Source organism: Carassius auratus, unplaced genomic scaffold (assembly GCF_003368295.1).
Source record: "Carassius auratus strain Wakin unplaced genomic scaffold, ASM336829v1 scaf_tig00001501, whole genome shotgun sequence".
Taxonomy (NCBI): Eukaryota; Metazoa; Chordata; class Actinopteri; order Cypriniformes; family Cyprinidae; genus Carassius; species Carassius auratus.
The window spans coordinates 55,565-82,555 of NW_020523364.1; the positions used below are offsets into that span (position 1 = coordinate 55,565).

Genomic DNA, 26,991 nt, shown 5'->3' on the forward strand with positions numbered 1-26,991 from the left:
TGACATGCACGCCTGCCATATTACCACCTTGCATGACCCCAAGGAACCTAAGTCTTCTGTACTGCGCAGCTTCATTTTCCACGGTGGATTTGGTGACAATGCAATTATGAGGTCAGGACAGAAGCAAACTATTAGCCTACACCTTAGACTCCGCATTTCCGAAAGTGGCTCGAAACAACACATTTTCAGAACAATATTTAAATCATACCATTCTTTCGTACATTTGATGAAGTTTTTGTGCATCCCTACAGATTAGTTTGAGCTCTAAACGTGTTTTGAATGAACAATGCTCCACTGTTGCTAGTCAAAGTATAACTCAGAAACTTTTGATCTGAGGTCTTATGTTATGCAAATCTAAAAATATATGGTTGTACCACTTGAAGGATCTCTGCTGACAGTAAAGAAGAAAACATATCTATGCTCTATGCTTTATACAAGTTGATACTAAAGAGAAAGGTCATAACCAGTTCAGCCTAAGGGGTGATTCACACAAAATGTTTTTCTTCGCAGAGAAATTGAACTACTTAAAACTTAACTTTTTTAAAAGTAAAAGAACCTGCGCGAGTCATGGTTGAGATGTTGCAGAAGATGCAATGTAGATGCAATGGTCAAAGACATCCGTCTTGCAAATGTTTACATAGAAAACAACAGAAAACTTACAATGCAAAATGTGTTCAGAGTTTAAACTGGACCTTTATGTTTTATAAAGGGTTTGGGAAGGGTTTTGTGTCTAAAAATGCAAGACACAGACCAATGGAACTGAGGATAATAAGAAGGTTTTCCCAACACCGTTTTATGTGTGAGATAACATTGCAACAGTCACACAAGTTTTTAACTTTTAAAAGGTCTTAAAACACTTTTAATAAAAATTTTGACCCAATGGTCAAATACATCTATCTAGAGCATCTTTACATACAAAAACAACGGGAAAGCAGTGCAGTAGAATGCAAAAACGCATTCTGTGTGAACGGCTCTTAAGAATCCAAGAGGTCGACTTCAGCTTCACTTTTTGCTTATGTTACAGCTGCACTGACACCAGATTGATCACATCTTCATATCCCTACACTGAATTTATTCTTAGGGAATGCACAAGTTGTTTTCTATGGCTTTGATGAAGGTGGTTCAACTTGCCCATTATGCAGGTAATACCAGAAACCTCAAAAACTATGTTGACTGACGGAAAACAGTGCTCTGGCAATTCACTAGGAGGCATATCCAAAAATCATTCATTCTGAAGGTCCAGGCTGAGAACTGAAGGTGATGAATATGGGTTTGATATTATCTTTGCACAGGTGATGCATTGTGAGTCGACTAACAATCACTCCGGTGTGCACAGACACGGCAAGAGAAAATAATAGGCTTTTATGTTCACTTGAAAAAAAAGTGCATCAAACTGTGCCCAGATTAATAGTGCATGACAGCTGGGATCATTTTAGACATGAATAATGCAACTGTAAATTAAACATTTCATTGTGTGGATTAAACTAAATAAATATGATCACATTCTTAAGATTGCTTAAGGATAACACTGAAGAAAAAAAAAAAAAAAAATCAGCACCAGCCACTGTACTTAACACTCTGAATTTCCAGATCCAGATTTCCCAACTGCAACCTGCAGACCAGGGATAAAATGTACACCTATTCCACATGCATAAGCAAGCCGTGCCGACATACGCTCACGCTCGGGCACTGTCAGAATGCGTTACCTGCAGAATGCCTGGAAATCGAGAGAGGCCTGAAAACAGCAGTTTAAAGTGTAAGGGTGGGCTTGAGGGGAGCAGCTCGCACGGTTCACTGCACTCTCCTCTAATCACAGGCAGATGAATGGCCACAGACCACGCTTCATCTGAGCTGGTCTAATGCCAGGTCTTTGTAGGCACTGGCAGGGTCAGATAAATCATACCTCATTCTCTCTGGGTCTGGAGAATATTGAAGAATGAAAGAACGAAAGAGCGAAAGGAGGATGAAAGACATACTCCCTCCTGCTGGATGGGCTTGAGTTTTATTCAGTGCCAGGGGCATGATATGATATTACTCAAGGCTGCACCCAGCCACAGAGAAAAAAACCACAGAAGAAAACATACCAAAACTATGCTGAAAAGAAAAAAGAATATCAAAAGACAGACACTGCATTGAAAGAAACCAGCTATTGGGAGCGCAAGTGATACTTCTGAGTTAAAAGAAGAAAAACACACACACGCACACACACAAACCTTACAAAAAGCACTCTGGCAGTTCACATACAATGGAATCAGATGCTCGTACATGGTACTTTTTTTACCATGGTATTTTCCAGGTACTTTAAAATACATCAGGTAGGCTACTTTAAAATACACTAATATTACCATGGAACATGTTTTAAAAAAACATTGGGTACATTGAAATGAATAAGCAATTTCTATTCATACTGGCAGAATCTAGTTTAATCTTAAGTATTTTGATCCAAAAGAGAATCAGTATGACGACTTCCTTGTTTACATCTTTAGTTTGCACATCCCTTACTACAAGACAAAGCTAAAAAAAACTATAAAATATAGGCTAAGACAAACATCATTTTCTTTACTCAACGAGATAAGCTAAGCTTACTGTATACCCAGACTGACTTGCTGACATTGCAATTGTCATTTTAGTTTAATTTATATTACCTTGATTCTTCACACTAACAAGGACATATTCCAGATAATAAATAGTAAATGTCAACAGTATGTCCGGTAGTGCGTCTGATGTAGATCGCTGCAGAAGTTTGTCTGCAGTGAAGTGATCTTTGAAAGGCGTGAGTGACATCAGCGTCTGCACAGACACACCCACCCATATGAACTTACTTGAAAAACTTGTTGGATTACAAAAATGTATTGAAGCCAGGAGGTTGCGAAATGTGCCTTTCCATCAACTTCTTGTTTACTAAAGCTTAAATCAAGATAGCGACAATAAATGTTGAAAATATTGGCGACGATATTTACTGTTAAACAGGACTAGTAAAATACATTACGCAACTCTCTGGAATAATTCTGATTGGTCAATCGCGCTATTATGCGAATAATTAAATGGTAACTGCACGGTAACGCAAAAGAACCTTTCCATAGCTGTTTTCTGCATGTCTACTTGTATACTGATAAAATAACATATTTTAACTCAAATATGATCTTGAAGTTGAAGACAATAATAATAATAATAATAATAATGATAAATACATATAATCCTATCTGTAATGTCTATCTGATTTCTAATCATGTTCTAAACTTTAGATTTGGAGAACAGGCAAATTGCTGTCGGCAGTTATCGACCAATGGCAACAGCGTTTAAAGGTAAGGCACTTTATCCCACACTTCAGTATGTTCTGCAGTAGACCTATACCTGCTTCCTTTGAAGGCAATGGTATGAAATACTAGAGCTTTGGATAACCTGTCTGTGAGCGCAGTCATCTGGATAAATCATATGGTATTCATTCTGTAGTAGTCTACATCTTATGTTTAGGTGATATAGCCTAGCTATAATTTAGCCTTCCTTATTTATTTATTTTATTTTAGGTGTAGACTACATTGAACAATTTATGCACATTGACTTCCCTTTTTATTCATTTCATTGTTTATTCAGGCATACATTCAAATAAACCTGCAACAGTCCAAACCGACGCCACTCAAACTTATCCATCCGGCAAAGAGACGGTGAAAATGTCAAGCGGAAACTATTAACAATAAAAAATGTCAGTGTTCCTTAATCTGTCAAGAGTCACTTAAAACATGTGTAGATCAGAGTAAAGTAACGCAACGTGTGGAGAGGGGCTTCACCAACTGTAAAAGTTTTTCTTGCAAGGTTTGGATCAAGGCTATGAAATGTCATGTTATGGAATTTAGTTGTCAATGATGACAAAATGTAATGATTTACACAGAAAACAATCCATTTTTTTTATGCGGTTATCTTATTTTATCATATAGGCCTATGCATCTATCTGTTTTTGACGTAGCCATTTATATTTGACTTTTATTTTTTAAAACTAAAAAAAATTATCTTAATTGAAAAAAGTCTTTAGCAATAACTGATTTGAATATTTTAGAGCTTACCTTGTCTTGGAGTCTTTCCTGGTGCCCCATAATGACAGAAGCATGATGGGGGTACTTTTGTTTCAAATGCTCAAGAAAGGCCTCTTTCTTCTGCTCCATGTTGTAGGACTGCATGATGATCACGTCCCCAGCGGTGCGAGGCCCTCCTACTGTGTGTCGTCTTGGCACGGTGCGAGGGGACCAGGGGTCAGACTGCTCACTCTCATCTGCACTGCTTTGTTTTCTGCTGTTTCTGTCCACATCCTCATGGGAGCACAGCCTCTGGTTGCTTCTCGCTTGCTCTTTGATTAAACCCATAAAAAAAATATACAAGGAATACAGATTAGATAGGGACACTCAGTGGGTGGCTGTACTTGGCTTGAGACCTGCAATTAATTAGTGTGATAAGCAACACAGTTAAAGCAATGACCGGCTTAGAGTCGCACAGCTGCTGGCCAAGAGAGCAATTATTGAGCAAAGCTACAAACAGGCCATTTGTTTCCCATAAACAGCTTGCACCTTGCCAAAAGAGGTCTCGGAGCACTCAGTGTGATGGCTCATTATTAGTCCAGGCTGACTGCATGGCATTGAGGCCCTCCAGTGGGCAGTCAAACCACTGCAGCATCACAAGGAGTCACAGTTTTATATACATTTAGCATTATTACTTATATGCATCGTTGTTACTAGGGCTGAACCAATATTGGGATTGCGATTTAACATGCAATTATTTTTTAAAGTGAGCTGACAAAAAGATTGATATCAATATTTGGTGATAAAACTACATAACAAGAGATTTATAACTTTTTTGTGTAGGGCGGTCATTTTATTATTATTTTTTTTTTTGTACAATGTACAAAATAAAAGCTTTTCAAAACAAGTTGCTTAGTTAAACATTAGAACATGCTTGCTAGTGTGATAAACAGTGCACATTTTTTCAGATTTTATTTAATATTAATTAAATTATCCACAAATAATGCTTTTTTCACTCAAAAACTGATGTACATAAGCTCAGACTAATAAGGCCTACGATCAATCAGTTAAACAAAATAAACACAAAATCAATCCTAATTAAAAGATTGATACCAATATTAGGTGGAAATATTGCATAACGAGTTTTATCATTTTCGATCGGGAACACCACAAGTGTAACATGGTTGAATACAATAAAAAATGTTTAACGAAAATTAAAGTAGCTAAAATTAAAATCAGTAAATCTTAGCCCAATGTGATAACATTAAGTAACATTTTCAGGAGAAAGAAAATTCTCTCCCGGTCAAATTGACCCAAACACAATGAGGACTTCGAAAAAACTTTCATCAGGAGATATTCTGTGGTATGTGAAGGAATTTTCTCATTCTTTACTGTGCTGTCCTCCCTTTGTGGATAAGATTCATTGAGAAACATTAGGGCAAAAAAAAGAGGACCTTTATGCTCTTTCTTTCTTGTGACCTGTTGTTTATAGTTTACAAGTCTGAATATAGGGACTAAGATGATCCATTCACAGACAATATGTGGTAAGATTTATGTTGTTTTTTCTACAGGCCTTGTCTTTGTGGGACAGCTAAGGTGTCCTCTCAGTGAACATTACTTTAGTAACGGTCTACTGAAGCCCCTTTATCTTTTCCTGACCTGAAATATCCCCATCCCATTGCTCACTTATGAGAAAATGGACACTGAAAGAGTTGCTTCCTCAAAGAGACATTGTGAAAGAAAAATCACAGTCAACTGAAGAGGGTCAGAAGATGAAAATGTTTCCAGTTTGCATGCCTTTGCACTTATTCCCCATAAAACATAGCCTAGTGCATGAGAGAATATAAATCATTTTTTCTAATTTTTGTGCAGAAAGCGTCACACATTGTGAATGAGGTATGTTGAGATAACGTAGTAGTCTAGAAGACAAATTACGCTTCCCATTTCTGACTGGAAAAGAGATGTTCCTTACATTTTACTACCCAGTTAAGAAAAAAAAAACAAGTTTGGTGTGTGTGTGTGTGATCAACATCAGGCATCTGGACGGCCCCGAGAGGAAGGCCACGGTTAATGCTGCTGAGTGGTTGTAGATAACTGATGATGGCCAGCTGTTCCTCTTGTGATTATGGATGAATGCCTGCTTTTTGCTGGACTAAACAAACATTCACACTCCTCTGAAAGCTATCATACATACAGATAGATACAGTATACTACTGGAGTTATTGTGAGGAACGTGAAGGACATTTGTGTTGTTATGCACATCCTGGGCAACTGTTGCAAAGAATCTTTGATGTAAGGCTGAGATTTTGTAATACTTTCTTTTTATGTAGAATTTCTCATGATCCAAGATATAAAATAAATATTATAAATAGTGGTTTTGTCAATGTAAAAATATACACTTGACAACTGATCACGAAAACCAGTCAAAATTGAGATTTATACTGTACATAATCAGAAAGATGAATAAATAAGCTTTCCATTGATGAAAATGGTTGTGCTTCTTAGTTTTTATATGTAAATCGGGATACTTTTTGCAGGATTCTTTGATGAAAGTTCAATATAAAAGTTTATTTTGTAACATTATAAATGTCTTCAATAAGACTTTTGATCAATAATAAAAATAAAAAATCCTGGCCCCAAACTTTTGAATGTAAAGAAAGAAATAAATAAGCAACATAACATAGCATAGCATAGCATACAATCTAACACATAGCATAACATAATTTTGTATATTTAAGCATTACATTGGACAAAAATTTGTGCTCGAAGAAAGAGTATGACAATGAATAAATGATATTTTGTGTTATGGCAGTTGTATCACAGTGAGCTGTTTTTTAAATATGTGAGAATTATTGAAGCATTTATGTTGTATCTATCCATTCGCTCATCTATCCATTCATCATCTACATTATATTTTTATTGTCTTTTAATTACTTCAGATGAACAAAAGATGAGCCAACATTATCTCCAGTGGTCTTGCAAAGCCCCTCTGGGTAACTTTCTATGTTTGCATCCAATTTATTCCACAGTAAAACTCTCCCCTTAATGGTCTTTTAATGTTATCCATTTCCAAGTGTATGGATTATTAAAAACCTTCCCCTATATCCTTTCACTTCCTCGGAAAACTTTCCTCAGTGAAACAGACCACTGGAGAAAATCCAGGCATTGTCTGTCATTTTCCAAGCATGTGAGGTCACTTTATGGAGAGGATATCCTCTCTCCACTCACAGATGTTGTTTATGCACATGGGACTGGATGACAAACCTGTATCTCCAAAACTTAGAAATTATGAAGTGGTCATGCTGAGGCACAGCCATACAACATTAGCCATTTACAATTTAAAAGTCTCACTCTGACGTTTAATCTGAAGTTTCACATGCAGGACGTCAAACTGTGTTTGACTAATGTCTCATCATCCACACTAAGCTATGAGCGTGGATGATTTCAAGAGGTTTTGGGATTTGCGGGCCTAGCATCATGAGTGCTTCCCTTTCAAAATGAAATGTTGATTCCTCTGCCTCTTTCATGAGAATTGTGTGCTTAGAAATGAGGGAAAACAGGAAAAAGCTATGTAGACACAAAATCTATAGATGCAAAACTGCTATAACAAAATAGGAAATATGAGAAATAACCAAAACTTCATGGAAACATCTAATGTAATAAGGACAAAGTTACAGTAGTAGTTGGTTCACCTACTTAAACTGTGATCAAGAGTGTGATGACATAAATTCAAATGTATATATATATATAGAAAAACTATTAAAACCTTACAAAAACAATATTTATATCTCCTTTTTTTCTTTCCCCATATTTTTACTCATCAGAGTATTCTGATTCTGATTAATTGGAATCTTTTAGATCTATTAGAATTTATTATAATGATTCCTGAAGGATCATGGGACTAGAGAAATGGCTGAAGAAAATGTACCCCAGTAATAAATACATATATATATATATATATATATATATATATATATATATATATATATATATATATATATATATATAATATATATATATATATATATATATTAAAAATTATTTAAAATATGTATTTGTGTATTTGGTCAAATAAATGTTTCTTTGGTGAGCATAAGAGACTTGGAAAATAATATACATTTAATATTATTTAATATTATATAATAATACATATATAATATTAGTTAGTTAGTTAACAAATAGTGAGTGGAACGTTAATGATACAGAACAGGCTTAGTCATGAGATCCACAGTTAGACAATGATTTTTCAGGCAAGGACATTATTTGTCTTCCCAAATTTTTGTGTGACAAGGAAAATGTTTCCTTACTGCAAATTAACTTCTAACTGGCATTGTGAATGTCCTAATTACGGCATTTGACATAACGGACATGCTTAAGAGTATTTTGTGTCTGCCGTCTGCCGTACGTTGAATGTTTAGACTGCAGTGTACTGCGATTAGTATTCAGTGTGGTGTCTTCAGCTGAGAATCCTGAAGTATTATGTAAAACTGAATAGTCATAAAATGTGGGACTTTTAATGACTTGCTTTCAACCAGTTTTTACTACAGCACTTGAATCATAGGTGTTGGTGCCTGTGCTAACCTTGATAAGCAGCTTTGCATACTTACCTCTCTGTCCTGTTATGGGAGAATTGCTTTATCTTTTAAATCCCAAATTGTGTTTTGCGTTCATTTATAATCCAGCAATAAATGCTCTGAAGAGTTAAGCAACTGAAGGGACACTGTGTGAATGAAATAAAACCAACACAACCATCATTCTCACCAACTAACTTGTTCGAACAGATCCTCAGTTATAAAAAGCACAGAGTACAAGTGACAAACAACAATACAACATTCAAATAGTGAAGCTAATCCCTGAAATCAGGCATTGGATGACTAAATGGTTTATTTCCAATCTTTTAACATAATGTTTCAGTGCCATCTAGTGTTTAATAAGACTGACAGTTCTCAAATGTCATGGCTGCTCAAACCTGGAAAAAGTAAATTAAGGAAAAATGTTTAAAAAAAAATATTTGTAACATGAAAATGAAAATTCTGATTGAAATGTTCTTAAGAAATATTTGATAATGCCGAGCCGCAGTCTCTGTGTCTATTAATATGGTAGGAGTCTGTGTGAGTGTTGTTCTTGGCCACCTTTGAGCTTCACACTTTGTTAGGAATGTACTGTACCTCCTTTGTAAAACTTATTCCATGACCTTGCAATTATTTTGGTAGCCCCTCTCACAGTCTAAAGTTGGTAGGTTCCATAGAAACCTGTAGTGCTTTATTAGCCAAGAATATCAGTCTCTCAGTGTAGCAACAGCATATTTAAAACAAACTGAATTTTTAGTGAGCAAAAAAAAAAAAAAAAAGGCTGTTCACCTCTGCTTTCCATCAAGGATTGGAACGTATCATTAGAGAATTGACTATACAGAGACCAATGGATGCTTATGTAAGCATAGACATTTAGTGTCTGGAGTGGACTCAAATATAGATAAACATTAAAGCTGAGTTACCCTAATCTCTTCAAAATAAATAAATAAATAAATAAAGTCCCCTTTTTCATTGCTATTCTATGAGTGGAGAACATAGGAATCTTCCATTAACTTGGTAGTACACTTAGCAGGACACCAGCATCAACACAGGCAGGAAATATCACCCAGCCCAGATCTCCCTTGCATAGCCTTTTCCATTCATTTGACCTTGACTGTTTTTCCTGTAATTCACACAGACTAACAATAAACCTAAACCAACTCTCCTCATCTAAACTAAAACACTATAATGTATTGCTGCAACACTATACTTTGCCCTTTCCTTTCCGGTATTCAGCTGCAACCCACCCACAATTTTATGAATACACAAATGGTATAAATTAATATTAAAGAAGAAATTGTTGAATAAATAAGCACAAAAGGTATTCTCATACTGTAGCTTCGGTAATTACGGTTGAACCCCTGATGTCACATGGACCATTTTATCGATGTCCTCACGTTTCTGAGCCTGGAACATGTCGTTCCATTGCTGTCTATGGAGGGTCAGAAAGCTAAAAAAATATCTTAATTTGTGTTCCGAAGATAAAGAAAGATCTTATGGGTTTGAAACATCATGTGGATGAGTAATTAATGACAGAATTTACATTTTTGTGTGAACTATCCCTTTACAATGGAAATCATAGCTTCACTTACTCTGCACTTATGTATATAAAACACTATATCCTTGCACTTCTGGTGAGATGCTAACTGCATTTCATTAGCTCTGTACTTGTACTCTGCATAATGGCAATAAAGTTTAATCTAATCTAATCTAATCTAAAAAGCTGCAGTCCTTTTTTGTGTTTAAGATTCCAACGATGTTGTTCCTCCTTGTTGTTGTCGTTATAGTTGTGGAGTGGACCTTTTAGTCATAGTTAATGTCTATGGAGTGAACAGACCAACTAGTTGAATTATTAAATCTTGTGAGTAGACCTTATCCCAACCCAGTTTTTCTAAGCAGGATAAGTGACAAAAATGCTTCTCAGCTGATATTTAGCAACTCAACATGAATGTCTTCAGACCGTTCCAGCAAGCTCATCGTTTTACCGGAACTACTGTACTGCGCTGAGGGGATGGTGAAGTTGATGTTTAAAAAATTATATCTTGTTCCCTCCAAGCTCAGAACAAATTGCAGTCTTGTTCTCCGACATGCATGATTCATGAGTCAAGCTTGCATTAGATTGTCAAAGGAGTGTAAATACTGGTGTGTGAAATTCAGCTGAGTTGAACCAGGGTTCTAGGACATGACAGAATACAAATGGACATGTGCAGAGAGAGAGAGAGAGAAAGAGAGAGAGAGAGAGAGAGAGAGAGAGAGAGAGAGAGCTCATTAGAGTATATCACACACTGTGTAAGCAATGAGAGCAGGCCAGTGCAGTGTCTACACATGTGATGCACTGCATAAAATGCTATGGGTTTCAGTGATTGTTACTTCATTGTTTATTAAGAATCAGGTTTACATCTGAACCGACAAAGTGCATCATCAATAGCGTTAAGTTAATGGCACATAAACACATCAACGAATGTCTCCGGGCAGCTTTTTTTAAGGGTGCTATGTTATACCAAATCAGTCATTTCCTCCTTAAAACAGAAAATGAAAATTTGCTCAAAATTGTACCTTCAGGTCATCTAAGATGTAGATGAGTTTGAATATGAACATATTTACAGAGGGTCCAAGAATTACTGTTTGATATCAAAGTCATTTTTGTAAGAAAAAAGTGAAAATGAATCCGATATACTATATAGTGAACTATACTCAACTATTTTTCATTGTCTTTCCAACATTAAAATGTATCAAGTATAAAACTCTACATCAGTAATGAATATTTGTAATGGCATTGCAGTGTAAACATCATAAAGTATGTAAATACATTAATATTGTAATACACTGTACACATTTTATTACAGGCCAAGTACAAATACCCCTGATCTACACTGTTATAGTTCCTCATAATCACATGTAATTTTAATAAAATGAAGAAAGATTTTTTTTTGTTTTTACTGTTAAATACTTCCTGCACAAACACATGCCAGTTAACATTAACCTTGTATAATTAACAGCTGATTCAAATGACTTCAGTTATTCAGTATTTCACAAACACATTTTGATGCTTTCACCCTCCCACAGTCGCAGTATAAACCCCACACCTGTTATTGGAAATACTGAATGTGCCGTCTCTGCTCTCTAACTCAGGGCTGGCACAATCACGTCAAATACAAATCCTCTCTAAGTCAGCAAAGCAGTGGAATGCAACCCATCCAGCGCCCACACACACAAATGCCTCGGCTCAAAAGATTTGGGCTGATGCATGGCCATCAGCATTTCAGCAGACCTCAACAACAATTAAGCCTCATCAACCAGTGCTATTTCATAGACCATTTAGCTGGCCCACAGTAGAGCCCTGCATTCTACTCCATTAGGACACAAATCTCTGTTGATGTATCACAAATATCTGAACCCTGATTTCAGTACTGTGACACTGTCTGCGGGTTACTCTGGCATAGTCAACTCTTTACTCATACCATTATTTATGTGCCTGTAACTGCTGGTTTATTTTCTAGCTACTATGCAGAGCATTTGAAATGACATCCTGTTTATTTTGAAACTTTATACTTTGTTTTTATATTGAAATCTCAGTTGATTCATTTGAAGAGATTTCCACTTTAGACTCGGCATGGAATGAACATTACTCTATCTGTTTTCTAAATGCATGTCATAGATCGTAGTGTGAACAATTCATCCATGAGTACTTTTGACCTCAAACAGTCAAACAGTCAGTCTGCTTATTTTTGAGTGCACATCCAGTTATAACGATTGGATTTCTTTGTATATATTGAAAGGGGCAGTGGAGATACTTCCAGCATGTGACATTTGCTCTGATAATATGATTATCTTTAAAACATCGGTACACTTCAAAAAACTTCATCAGATTCATCCATGAGAAGAGCACAACCAAAACCCAACACACATTACCAATACAATGTTTTTCCGCAAGTAACTTACTTATTATGCTTCAACCACTAGTGGGCCAAAAGTTAAATAGTGTAGCTTTAAACATTCTGAGGAGAGAAGTAGTCTGTTATAAACACTGCAGTTGAACAGAACAAAATGAATAGTTCATACAAAATGAAAGCAAAAAAAACAAGATTCAGGAGAAATATATAAATATTATAGATAGGCCTAGCTGTCTCATATTTTAGCTAGGAGAAAATAGTTTAAGGTAGAACACTTATGATTTTGTTTATAAAAAAGATGCAGCTTTTTGCTTTATAAGATGTTAATTGATCAACTGAAGTAAGTGCATTACTTGTGGATTATTGTGATGTTTATATCAGCTGTTTGGGCTCTCGTTCTGACGGCACCCATTCACTGCAGAGGATCCATTGGTGAGCAAGTGATGCAGTGCTAAATTTTTCCAAATCTACAAACTCACACAAATCCGGAAAATTCTGTAATTAATTACTCACCCTCATGTCGTTCCAGGTCTGTAAGACCTTCGTTCATCTTTGGAACACAAATTAAGATAATTTTGATGAAATACGATTGCTTTCTGATTCTGCATATAATGGAATTACCACGTCCAAGGTCCACAAAAGTAGTAAGGACATCATTAAAATAGTTCACGTGACATCAGTGGTTCAACCTTAATTTTATAAAGCTAAGAGAATACTTTTTTGTGTGCAAAGAAAACAAAAATAACTACTTAATTCCGCAATGTGCATTCACGAGAGTACTATTTTATTGATGTCCTTACTAGCTTTCTGGGCCTTGAACGTGGTAGTTCCATTGCATTTTTGACAGACCGTAAAACAATCAGACGTAATTTCCTACTAGAGTTATTTACTAAACTTTTTATTAAATTGATGTGACTGCTTTGTTATGCAAGAAATGATAACTTGGCCTGCATGTGTGAGAGTATATGACAAAAATAACATCTTTACTGCAAATGAGGTGAGCAACACTCCCCTTTGTATATTTCACACTTTCATTAAGCCAGTGTCAGTCTTTTCAAAGCATAGCAAATGGAGCTGGAACACTGTTCCTCTTATTAAACCATACAAGCACACACGTGATCTGCCAAAATAAAGCATGATTAAAATATTTCCAGAGAAAAGGAACAAGAAAAATTTCTTGAATTTTAAGGAGGGAATAGTTGCTCCACACCACAATAAATATCGTGAAAACAATGCTGAAACCTTTTCAGAAATGAAACTGTGAAGCCTATTTTTGATTCCATTTAGCAGAAGCTTTTATCCGAAGCGACTTACAGTGCATTCAGGCTAACAGTTTTTACCTAACATGGGTTCCCTGGGAATAAAACCAACAACCTTCACTGCTAACGCTATGCTCTACCACTTGAGCCACAGGAACACTATTAACCTTAAATACAACAGTACAACAGAGTCAGGTAGATTGCTAAATATAATACAAAGTCTAACACACTCACCATCAACAGACTTATCATGCAAAAATTATATATCGCTAAAATCTGAAAAATCTCTTTACACTGGTTCAATGACAAAAAGCTTTGCAAGAAATGCTCAAGTCCACATGATTGCAGCACTTTCACTCGCCACACACAACAGTCTGGTTCTGGTTGTTAAAACATGCCGTATAAATCTCAATGACAAAGTTCAATATCTGCAAGGAGTTCTAAAGCAGCAATACAAACATAAAACATAAGCATCCCAAAGCACTGTTTATGAAATGTGTGCTCATAAATGATTTGACATTTATAGGGGTAATTCAGTCCTACAAAAAAAACTCACCAGCTCTAAATGTCCTCCGAGTCAGTTTGCATGTGTATCCTGTTCGGTGTGAGGCTCACACTGCCTCTCCCTCTATTAAATATATGAGTGTCTCGCCCACTGCTCAAACCACGGCTCTACTCTCTGCACTACTGAGCTGAAATTTGTCTAAGTTAGAGTGTGTGTGAATCGGAAATGCAGCAAAAAGGAGGGTCTATTTTAAGACTAATGGCACTCCTGGTCCTGAAACCTCACCTTTGTCTACTATCAGCAAGCATAGGACAGTGGTGACAAAGAGATTAATGCCTAGACAATTAGTTAAGAAGTGTTTATGTTTGTGGTTCCAGAGTGTTTGGACACAGGCTGCGGCACCAGAGGTTTAAGACAAAGAACACAATAAAAGCAAATAAGAGATTTCCTTCATGTTTCAAAGCACAGCTCTCGTTCTGTCAGCAAGGGGTTCGTTTTTCAGCAACAAGCCCTACCTGTGACCCTGAACAGACAACAATCAGCATTTTAAACAAAGCTTAGGAGAGTAGGGCAGATTCTGTTACATCTCTTGCTATCCCCTCCTTAATGAACTGGGAGAGCAAGATGTTTCCCAGAAGACGCTAAAAATCTAAAAATGCATTGTTTTTCATATAAAGTTTCCAACAGCTGCCACTGTTTGCAGGAATTGGAAAAGATTTGCTTGTTGCAGTTAATAATTAATTTCCGCTGGTTCCTCCACCCTCTCTTTCTGTTCATCCACAGATACAGTGTGAAAAACAAAGAATCAACAAGGCACCAAAACAACAGTGGCTATACAATGAGATAATATATTAAAAACATTATTTTATTATACAGTACTGTTCAAAAGATTGGAGTTCTTAAGATGTTGTAATGTTTTAAAGTCTCACCAGCATTTATTTGATTTAAAATACAGTAAAACAGCGGAAACAAATATTTTGAAATGCTATTACAATTTGGAATATCTGTTTTCTGTGATGAAATATTTTTATTTCTGTGAAGCAAAGCTGAACTTTCTGCAGTCATTATTCCAGTCTTCTTTCAGAAATCATTCTATGATGATTTGTTGCTGAAGAAACATTTCTTATAATTATCAACTTTGAAAACAGTGATACTGTCTCCATTATACAATTGAATAGCTTTTAAAACTTTTCTAAATTAATATTTTATAATATAGCTATTAACCATTTTAAAAAAATGATGGCGAGAACCATACCGTTTTCTCAGCTCACCTTTTCAAAGGAACACGTTGGTACAGGGTCCATATTGGTTCCTTTAAAAGTACACAATAGTTCTTAAAGGTACTTCCCCTACTGACAGCTTTCGAACTTTTTTTTCTGAGAGTGTTCTTGTTCGAAATGTCCAGCATTTTTCAAACTTACCTTTTTCATATCATGTAACTTTCCTCTCACATCCAAATCCATTCTCTCTAGCCACTTTTAACATTTAAAAGAAAGACAGAGAACAAAGTGATAACAGAAGACCAACTATACAGTCCAGTGGGCAAAACTGACATTTATATGAAGGGCTGCCCAGAGGACATCATATTTTTAGTCATTGCTCTTTCAGCGCCATTAGACAGACACCAACAACACAGATAAAGTCCCTGAGCAGGTCGGCTTTATTCAACCAATGAGAGACTTAAGCACGGCCACAGCCAAGTTTACACCTCTAAGATCTTCTCTTATGGTATTCTGTTTCCAAGCTAACCCATAAGGAAATACATAATGTCTCTAGGATACAAGACACTCTCCCGAAACTCTTTCGACTTAAGGAGAATTAACTGCAAGACAGCATCACTCAGCTTTGTTCAGTGTCAATGTACATGTGTGGCTTTGTTTTACAGTAGTTCTATAGATCGAACAAGTCTAAAACAAAAAGACTAAAAAAATTGCAATCAACCTGAAAGCAGGTAATAACAGAAAAACAATATAAGTATATTATCGCTAAAAATGGGGTGAGTACGATTTGTATTTAATTGTAAACAGTTAAATGTTACACTTTTTTCTATTTGAATATATATTATAATCATATATATATAAATAAATAATCAGTGTTAGAATGATTTCAGGATGTTAAATATAAAAAAATAAATAAAAGAACACGATTTAGTCTATATGTGAAATCTTGAAACTTTAGAAATTGTCTTTACTCTAAATTTGATAATTTCTTTTTTATGTCTTTGCTGGAAAAAAAGTATTTTCATATAGTATTGTTGAAAATGAGTATTATTTTTACTTTTAAAAATCTTTTTATGCCCCAACCTTATGGTAGTCTATCATATAATATGCAGCTGTTTTTAAAACTGATAATAATATGAGATGTTTCTTAAGCACCAAATCTGAATATTAAAATGATTTCCGAAGGATCATGTAACTGAAGACGGGATGATAATTGCTGTAAATTCAGCTTTGCCATTAAGAATATGTTACATTTAAAATACATAAAAAATTGTGTAATAATATTTCACAGTATTGCTGTTTTTACTGTAATACAGTCTTAAACATAAGAGACTTCTTGTAAAAATTATTCTAAACTATGCATTTGTAGAAGACATAAAGGATGTATTTGAAGAAATGTCTCCATCAGTGTTTTGATTTAAAACAAAAAGGCTGTCAGAAGGATGTGACACCTAAGAGCAGCGCAGTGCATGCAGGGACACAGATGTAACGGTGGCGGTGGAGGGCTCTTCTAGGTTGACAAAGCCAAGCTGATTGATCTAGTTCACTTGTGCCCTGAAGCAGACTCCTCTGGACTGCCATGCTGCAATGGTTCACTACATTCTCAGTGAGCGTGTACAGCGCACATCACAAACAGCACAGATGAGAGGAGGAGAAATTCATTATGGTCCTGAGAAGGATCTTTTCTCTGCTGCTTGCCCCTATTTAGAGCTCCTGGCTGGGCTAAGACAAGCACAGAGATAGGGAGCCATGGGGATTTTTTTTTTTTTTGCTGTTGCAAAACATGACATCATAGCTAGCGGCTTGTGGACTAGACAGTGTACCACGTTACCAGCCGTTCTGAGCAGGTTATTAATTAACCAGTGACAAATCTAATCTAAATCTAATCTAAATCCATTATTTAGCCCTGGCTGAAATCCCAAGATTAAGTATATTATGCTACATTGGATTCAGCTTCATCATACAATACTTGTTTTAAAACAGAAGGACTTTTACAGAATTCAATTCTATGATTCAGCTGGTTGCAAAGATACAGAGAATTATATGAGAAAATGAAAAAGCACTCAAAACATTACTGGAAGTCGAGACAAGGATGAGGCATGAAGAACCCAAACACGTATAAAGAGAAACAGTGCAGCGTTTTCAAGACATTGGCTTTTGATCAGTTAGATCTGGCTTGTTTGGCAGCAGCTGAAGCATTGGGAAGTTTAGTGTTGTCCTTGTGTGACAGCCACAAGATGCTTCTGTGATTCGACAGCATCTGTTAGAGTTATCTAAAAGGACAGTTTCAGTCAAGCATAAAGATGACGTATTCGGTGTTCAGTACTGGGCAATACTTATTATGTGCATTCAAATGAGAATGCACATAATAAACTGTACTATGATATACCTGAAAAATGTGTACAGGCTTCGGCAGTAATAAGGAGTTCAAATTATGTGCATTAGTCTGTTCTTGGCTCATTATGCACCTTTAAGTAATTTATCATGGCCAAAACTCTAATCCTTGTAGTTGTATTAAAATATATAATAATAAAAGATATAATAATAATCATATATATATATATATATATATATATATATATATATATATATATATATATATATATATATATATATATATATATATATATATATATATATATATATATATATATATATATATTTCACATAGACATCAAACATCTCCTCCTCCATAAAATAAAATAAATAAATAAGCATACATTGTACTAATTGTATAATGTGCAAAAATTGTATAGACTAAAGTAAAAAATACATATAATACATTATAATACATTTAGCCTTCTACTTCTACTAATCTACATTCATTTATGAATATATTGCTTGCCAATTATTTTGCTGGCAGGAAAAAAGCTTATTTGTTAAAAGGAACATAATTTAAAATCATTATGTTCGGTCCACTAACTTACATTTGTAAAAATAAAATAAAAATAACATAATTAGTTTTGTTACTTACTGTCCAGTATCCATAGTTTACTTGGCATCATTAAAGTGTTTAAGGTCTTTTTTTTTAAGTATGCCGGTCATGTCTCCTTATGCTGGGTCCCCTGTCACCTATTTAAATTTTGTAGGCACTGTACTTTCACTGTAACTTTTGATAAATTGGCATGACTGTAACCTAAAAAAATACAGTAAATATAATAAAACCAGCTATCTGGTGTTATCCAGAAAAATAAATTAAAAAATCATACTTTGAGAAAGCATCTCTTTTCATTTCTCTGTGTGTGTGCAGAGCAAAAAACTACATACACTACGAGAAAGAGAGGAGGCGGAAAGAGAAACCAAACCATGACATTTCTTTTAATAATACATGACCTCCACATATTTTAACGGAAAATCTCAGGAAATGCTCTCCATTTAATATTACACACCAATCCTGTCAGTTACAACACTTCAACCTGTTACATTGTGATTGGCTGATTGTCCTAGATTAACTTTATTCACATCTCAGGCTTTAAATAAAACACAATAAAAAGTGGCTTGACTAACAACTGAAATAGAACATAAACTTTCACAACAGCTCTATAGAATTATTATTTTAAACAGACTAACTCCAGCTGCCAAATGGTCTGTAATGAATTGTCTTTCCTGACTATGAAATCAATTCTCTTAGAAGTCTCATTATAGACAGTTTTAATTGGGGGGAATGTGTATCTTTAATAACTCCACCAGAAGAGGCCAAGCTTAGCAGTCTGCATTGTGGATTTTGGCCCACTCAGGTTTTGAAGTCGTGTGGTTCTGACAACAGTGAGCACTGATATTCCTGGGCTCAGCTACTGCATAACCAGACAAACAGGACTTTATTGGAGATTAGACTGAAGGCATGCTCACAGCAGCTTTAAACTCCAAATCATTATCAGAAAATTGCACAGAAGTGGTCAGTGTATTAACCAGTTTTCTGCTGTTCTTCCATGCAGAACGTGCTGATGAATGACAGGAATGTTAATGTGGACATAGGGTTGAATCTTGGAAAAAAAAATAAGCTCCATGATTACCAACATTGATTTTTTTTTAGACTGTTGTGGTCTGCATACTGTATATTTTCTGAACTGTTTGGTTCAAAGCTGTGAGAAGGCCATGGAGCTAAGCTGGTGGCAGGGACAAAAATGAGGTTGGACAGGGCAGCAGAGAGGAATGGGACAAGCCAGGCACACTTCCTGTGTGAGATCGCACTGATGTCAAACCATATTGCTTCCTGATGATTACGCTGACATAATGGCACATGAAGATCTGGCTTATTCCTGTATTACATTAGTGCTTTAGTGGCAGATGCAGGGAGGTTATATAACTGCAGAGCATAAAAATTAAGTTACACATTAATTAATTTCTGCGTAAAATAAGCAGTAACTGTTTAGCAGGATGATTAAGTGAAATTTTAAGCTTTGACGAAAACACTTATAAACATTTTGCATGTAGGATAAGTCGCTAAAGTGACATTTCCTAATAGGAGTGTGTTGCTTTAAAAAAGCATCCTGTTTTTCTTAAGGTCTGATTGTGCAATAAGCATGAACTATATCATAAAGAAAAGCTTTTTTGAGAACTTTTCATTTTTCCTATACAGCTGTAAAGTAGGCGAATGTTATCACCCTATTTAGCAGAGAGAGGCCCAAATGATGTCCCACCTAGCAAAGCATTTCCTCACCCGCTACCCCTCTGTAGCCTACTTATTAATGTAACTTGCTTTTGAAATATATTTCTCATTTCATTCCCTAAGCTAGCACAAAATAAAAAAATCAGAGCAGCAAAGGGTTTTGAAAAAGTATTAGAAAATTGGGCTGAAAGACAAAGTTCTTTCTATAATATTGAATTAAAAATGAGAGAGAAGTATAAACTATTTTTCATGGGTAATCTTGGGTAACTATTGGTGAACACAGTTTTTTTTAAAGAAAAAACAAAAGCAACAAAAGCATATATCATAGATTAACAACAATCTCACAGTTGATCTCTCTTATAAGTCATTGTTTAAAATCAATCACTTGACAGTGAAAAAGAATAGAATTTGTATTTCCAAAACCTGACTGTTGCACTGTTGCACTCAAACTGATGTGACAACCATCCTGATTGGCTACAAAATGAAAGGCAACACCCCCAACTTTTTAATAATTAAAAAATAATAATAATAATTGTTGCCCGTTAGATAGCATTAGGCTGTAACAAAAACAGGTGTGATATCTCAGGTGCACCTTTTGCTAAAAATGCATTTTATAGTTCAGCTGAATAGATAAAAATTAGGGGTGTAACGATACGCGTATTCGTATTGAACCGTTCGGTACGACGCTTTCGGTTCGGTACGCGGTACGCATTATGTATACCGAACGGTTCGTTGGAGTAATTAATTATATTTGAAAAAAAAAAAAGAGAGAGAGAGAGAAATATAATGATATGCGTTCAACAAGGTAGCCCAATAACCCAAACAACGTAACAGGCAACGCCCCTGACACTCCCGAAGAAGAAAAAAACACCATCTTATATGTTTATGTTAGGCTACTCAGCAGGCGCTCGCTCACTCAGTACGCGCTGAAGGCTCGTTGCAAAATAGCCAATGCGTTTAACAGACTAGAAATGAGAAGATCCTCCAATAACCAACAGGTCTGGTGTTTGGGTGCACTTTGGATTCCCTTTAAGCTATAATGGTGATGGCAAGAGAGTGGTGGATAAAAAAACAACGGTATGTCGCATCTGCAACATGACAGGGTACACCAGCGGGAATAAAAAAAAAAAAAAAAAAAAAAAAACACCAGCGGGAAAAGACGAAAAAAAGGAGAAACATGCACGCAGCAAACTATCCCTGCAGCATTTAGAAACTATAGCTTACAGGGAATCCAACCCAAACACCAGACCTGTTGGTTATTTTAGGATCTTATATTTCTGGTCTGTTAAAGGCATTAGACATTTTGCAACGAGCCTTCAGCGCGTGCTGAGTGAGCGAGCGCCTTAGGGGCCGTTCACATATCGTGCCTAAAAACGCATGGAAAACGCTAAGCGCGTCTTTCTCCTCCTTTCCAAAACGCTCGGGCAGAAGCGCTCATGAGGCGTCTGTCTTTGCTAAGCAACAATGACGTGCTCTCTCCATGAGACGCGGAAATTTCAGCGAAGGATAAATGGATTTGCAGCTCTAAAAATCGCTTGCAGTAGCTCTGCTACTAAATTTATTTCAAAATTGCAATCCATATACAACTATGATCAGCTGATCCTTCATCTTGGCTGAGCTCTCAACGTTGTTACGGGAAAGGATGAAGCTGATTGGTTAGTTCTTGTCACATGACCCGCGGTGCGCTTGCGGCATTCTGAAAAGTTGAGATGTTTTTACATTTTGCTGTATCTAAAACGTATCGAACCGAACCGAACCGAACCGTGACATCAGTGTATCGTATCGAACCGAACCGTGAATTTTGTGAACCGTTACACCCCTAATAACAATACATTCTTCATAAACATGAACTGCAGTTCATTGCACAAATCCACAAGAAAAGAGGCTTTAAAATTAGTTCATGGAGGCAATTGGAGCTGCAGGATTTCCAGAGGAATCTCTTGGAGCACATTTGGAGCCTCTGAGGGTAGAAAGAACTCTAAGAGTCCACGTGGTGTTGGATTCTGTGCCTGTGGAAATGTCATGTACTGTATCTGCAGCGGTGTGGCAGGATTGGTGCTGTCTCTGGGATAAATCTCTGTTTTAATAGACCTGACTGAGGGAATGGGGGACAGCAGGGGACAGTGGTCCTAGGGCTGTGCCTTCAATCTCATACCTCTCCAAGCAGTGTGAGTAAAAATCATTGAAGTGAAAGAAAACTATTTTGGCATTTGGAAGTCGCTGGAGACTGATAACATAAATAGGCACTATACTAAAATATATTCACACATAACTCAAAAACAGCAAATAACAATCTAATGAAAAGCATGTAGTAACAGATAAAAAATATAATTATATTACCGTTAAAAAGATTGGGGATTTTTAGAAAATACTGAAAAAAAGATGTATTTTTATTTTTATAATTACACTGTACAATACATTTTTCTATTTGAAGATATTTAAAAATATAATGAATTCTTGTGATGTCAAAGCTGAATTTTCAGCAGACATTAATCCAGTCTTCAGTAGTTTGTTGCTCTAAAAAAAAACATTTCTCATTATTATCAGTGTTGTGCTTTTTATTTTATTTATTTTTTTTATTTTTTTTGTGGAAACACTGAAGCTTTTGTTGTTAGATTTTAAAAGAACATATATAATTTAAAATACTTTTCTTTAGTAATAAAGTACAACTGTCACTATCACTTTATTTCATTACTTTACTTTCATTAATCACTTAACCCCAAACCTCTAAAAGCTTTGTTTGTCTTCTGAACACTATTTAAGATATTTTGGATGAAAACCGGGAGGCTTGTGACTGTCCCATAGACCTCCAAGTAAGTTACACTTTCAAGGTCCAGAAAAGTATGAAAAGCATTGTCAGAAAAGTCCACCTGGCATCAGTGGTTCAACTATAACGTTATGAATTGACGAGAATAATTTTTGTACTCAAATAAAAATAACAACTATATTCAACAATTCATCTCCAGTATTTAGGAGAATATGAGTTGGACCCAGGCAGCGTACGCTCTTCTGTCTCAGCAGTGCTACAAGGATGCGCTGTTTCCTTTCAAATCACAGCGTAAATACATATCCATGTGACGTGGCTGACACAGAAGAGCGTACCCTGTCTGGGTCCAACTCATATTCTCCAAAATAGCACCACGGTGATGCGGACAGGAAAAGAGAAGAAATGAATTGTTGAATATAGTCATGTTTTATTTGAGCAAAAAATTATTCTCGTTGCTTCATAATGTCCTGGTTGAACCACTTGACGGCTCATTTAATACTTTTCTGGACCTTGACAGTATAACTTACTTGGCAGTCTATGGGACAGTCTCTGTCATGTGGAGGGGTAAGGAGGAACTCAAGTATAGACAGGATGTACTAAACACAGGATTTATTACACAAAAAGGGGAAAACAAAACCCACGAGGGGGAAAACAAAGACTAGGGCAGATACTAGACTACTTAACAAGACACGATAAACAAAGACTCGAAACACAAGAACACTAACTACAAATAACAGGTCTCACAACGTCTTCTTCCAAGAGCAACACTGAGTAACAATACTTCACAGGAACATGTAAAAACGCATCTCACAATGTGGAAACAATCACAATGACGAGACAACACAAGCACATGGCCCAAAGACAAGGCCATGTGCTTGTACAGAAAACACGGGTCTGTCATGATCCTGCCTCAAGACTAGAGAAAAGTCAGGAAATGAAGGCAGAATCGTGACAGTCTCAAGCCTCCTGGTTTTCGTCCAAAATATCTTAAATTGTGTATAAAAGCTTTTACGGGTTTGGAACGACATGTGATTACGATTACGATGTGATTAAAAATGTCCCTTTCTCTTTGGAGTATTACAAGCTCTTGGTGAATGTAGAAGATCTATAAAGTTGCAAAGACTAAAGTCTAAAATCCAAAGAGATATTTTTCAAAGTTAAGACTCTTAAAACTGCTCATTCAAACACGTCCCCACATATGGAAATATTTGCGTAATGCCGCCCAGATGATTACGCAAAGAAAGAAGGCGTTGTTTCAGTAACCACAGTTAGTGTTGAAGCAGCCTTGTCAGGGAGATGCTGTTTGTATCTTGGCAAAAGCAAAATCACTTTACTTGGCCATCCGAAAGTAGATGCGTTCAGGAATCTTTAAGATTGCTTACAACAGAACAGCAACGCATTTTATGGACAACTGTTTCATGAACCTAGGAGAAGAGGTAATTCTGACTTTGTTATGACAATCTGTCACTTCTGAATCAGCTACTGTAAGTAGGTCTATATTTTGTTATTAGTTTAAGTATTTGCTATTGAATGTTCTAATGCAGAGTTTTGACAATAGTATCTGTGCATAACTTGTTTATCTTGTGTGTGTGCACCCATCAAATGACACCACAACGATAGTACCAGTAGATTTTGACTTTGTGGGGACTTTGTTTGTTTTTTTGGTTTCCACGAGGAAACAAGCTTATAAATCATAAAGAATGATTGATAATTAAATGATAATCTAAAAATGCAGTAGTCTTTGTGTGAGGGGTAATTTTAGGGTATAGGGTAAGTGGATAGAAATACAGTTTTTACAGTATAAAAACCCTTAAATCTATGGAATGTAAATAAAGATAGGAATACCCGCATGTATGAATGTGTGTTTACAGTAATGAACCACAAGAAAGTCTTTTGTGGAAGGTGTCTGATAAAATATTAATTGATTTGAGAAGCCTCAGTCCCTGCACCCATTAGCTACCATGTGGTTTCTAAACTGACCTAATTAGAGCGGTGACAGTTCTTCAAAACTTTTGCCTAACCGCACTGTCACAACTTATAAGTCAACTGCTGACATCAATCGAGGGAGCTTCCCATTGCTGCTCTTCTCTCTGAAGATTTTTCCAATCTTTTTGTAACTATTACACAGTGCACACAAGCACACAGATGTCATTGTTAATTTCTTAAAATAGAACTTTGCAGAGAAAGCCAACTAGTGTAAATGTACATCAAAATCATTTGGGAGCATAGGTTGATAAAATCTCCTGTCTCATAAATCATTTAGAACCATTTTATGCTTAAATCGGTAGTACAAATACAACCATGTGTTTAGCTTCCTATTCAGTCACTGTTTTAAAACATGTAACTCTTAGTGAATCTAACTGAGAGTTGCTGGTTTGATGTGATGTGATGTGAGATAATTTGATGATGAGGAGGGAATGTAACTAATCAGCAGAGTGAACAGTGAGGGTCAAACCCCTGTCTTAATCCCCCCATATAGAGAAGGCATCAGCCAAAGTATACAAGCGCACTCATGTGCTGCAGTCAGGAATATCGTACAAAAGCTCCTCAGACAGGCGGATCTAAACTCATGGCAGAACCGTAAGCATATCTGTATGTGTGTGTGTGTGTGGTCATATGTCTAATATTTTGTAGAGTGGCACAAATATCTAATCAAATAATCAAAATAATGCTAACGCCAATCAGATTTAGGAAGCATAATACCTGGATTGGAACCCACTGGATTGGTGTCAGAAGGCTTCTGGGGTGGTCTGGATCTCACCAGGTTGCCCTCACTGCCAGCCCTCATCAGCCTCTCCCCGACGACCAGCATGTGTGAGCGATTTCCTGGAGGTTCCTTTCGGGACTGCTTGGAGGGCTTGACCAGACGTGAAGGTTTGGACATCTCGCCAAGTTCTTCCGGAGCACACTGGTAAGGGATTTTTCCAAAGTTCTCCCTTCTTTCTGAAACTGCACACACCTTCACCTGTGCAAATTGTGCAGATAGCCAGACATCCACCTAATTGATTTGCTGTCCTTCTCTGTTAATATTCATTGTTGCTCTGACGAATACTGGAGAGTGGAACCAGTTGAGGAGTCCTTGGAGAGAACCATCCGCTCAGCTTGAGGCACCACAGCGAGGACACAACTGAACGCTTGAAGAACTGAATCAGTGAAAGAGTTGAGGTTGTTAAACTCTCTTGCTATGGAGAAACCAATGGCATGCTGATGTCTAATCACTTCTCCCGCTTTGGAGAAATGATCCTCCTAATAATCCAGCACCAGGCAAGCATCAGACATCTACTCTATTTGTGTAGTTGCTGGTCAAACACAGTACTCTCTGTGTAATCTCTGTGTTAAGTTGCCATGCAGATTTAACCAGGGAGGCAGCAGAGATGATCACTGTGTGTCAGTTGGCTTCCTACTGCTGTGCATGCAGACCAGAGCCACAGCTAAGTCACACTCGGGCAGTGAGAAGGAGAGACAGAGAGAGAGAGAGAGAGAGAAGGGATAGAGAGGAGAGATTTACTCCCATGTGCATGGTTGTGATAGGCTAAAAGCTCTTGTAACCTCCCTCCCCACCTTATCCTCATATAGTGCAGGCATGTTATACTACACTGGAATATTCAGTGCCCAGGTAAACTATAGTATCTATCTAAATATCTATATATTTATCTGGGGTGTAAATTTCATGTAACAGTTTGGGGGGACAATAAACAAAATATCTCAAGAGCAATTTTTTAAGGGGACACAAATAATACATCTAATTGTACTTGTAAGAATATGTATACACAGAGGAAAGCTTTACTACTATTAGTGCAGTAGGGAGACTGTTTCAAATTAGACAACGTCAAGCTGTTCAGGTTGCACAGCCACAGTGCTCGTATCTATTGTAGACATTACTATCCGTCACAGTGTTGCCAAGTCTGCGGTTTTCCTGTGGAATGGGGCTATTTTATCACTGTCACCGAGGGTTGTTTTTCATATCTGTGGGTTGATGCGACCCCAGTCTCGTGTATTTTAGTCCCCGGAGCAAGATTTGTACTGGGGGACCCCCTCAAAACGTGGTTCGTTTGGGCTAGTTTTGCAAAGCAATTGGGCAAGTTTTGTTGTATGAAACCTGGCAACACTTTCCGTCTTACTAATACTTACTATTGATCTATTGTGCTGTTCAAAAA

The 26,991-nt window shown here is 36.5% G+C and overlaps 1 protein-coding gene across 1 annotated transcript in view; it reads right to left on the reverse strand.

Annotated features, from left to right (window-relative positions):
* Positions 1–26,393, reverse strand: part of LOC113069337 (sickle tail protein homolog) — a 48,998-nt gene extending 22,605 nt beyond the window's left edge. Inside the window, 2 exon segments of the mRNA XM_026242345.1 lie at positions 4,062–4,342; positions 25,538–26,393. Coding sequence (XP_026098130.1) covers positions 4,062–4,342; positions 25,538–25,718 — 462 coding nt within the window. The 5' untranslated portion in view covers positions 25,719–26,393.
* Positions 26,394–26,991: the final 598 nt, after the last annotated feature.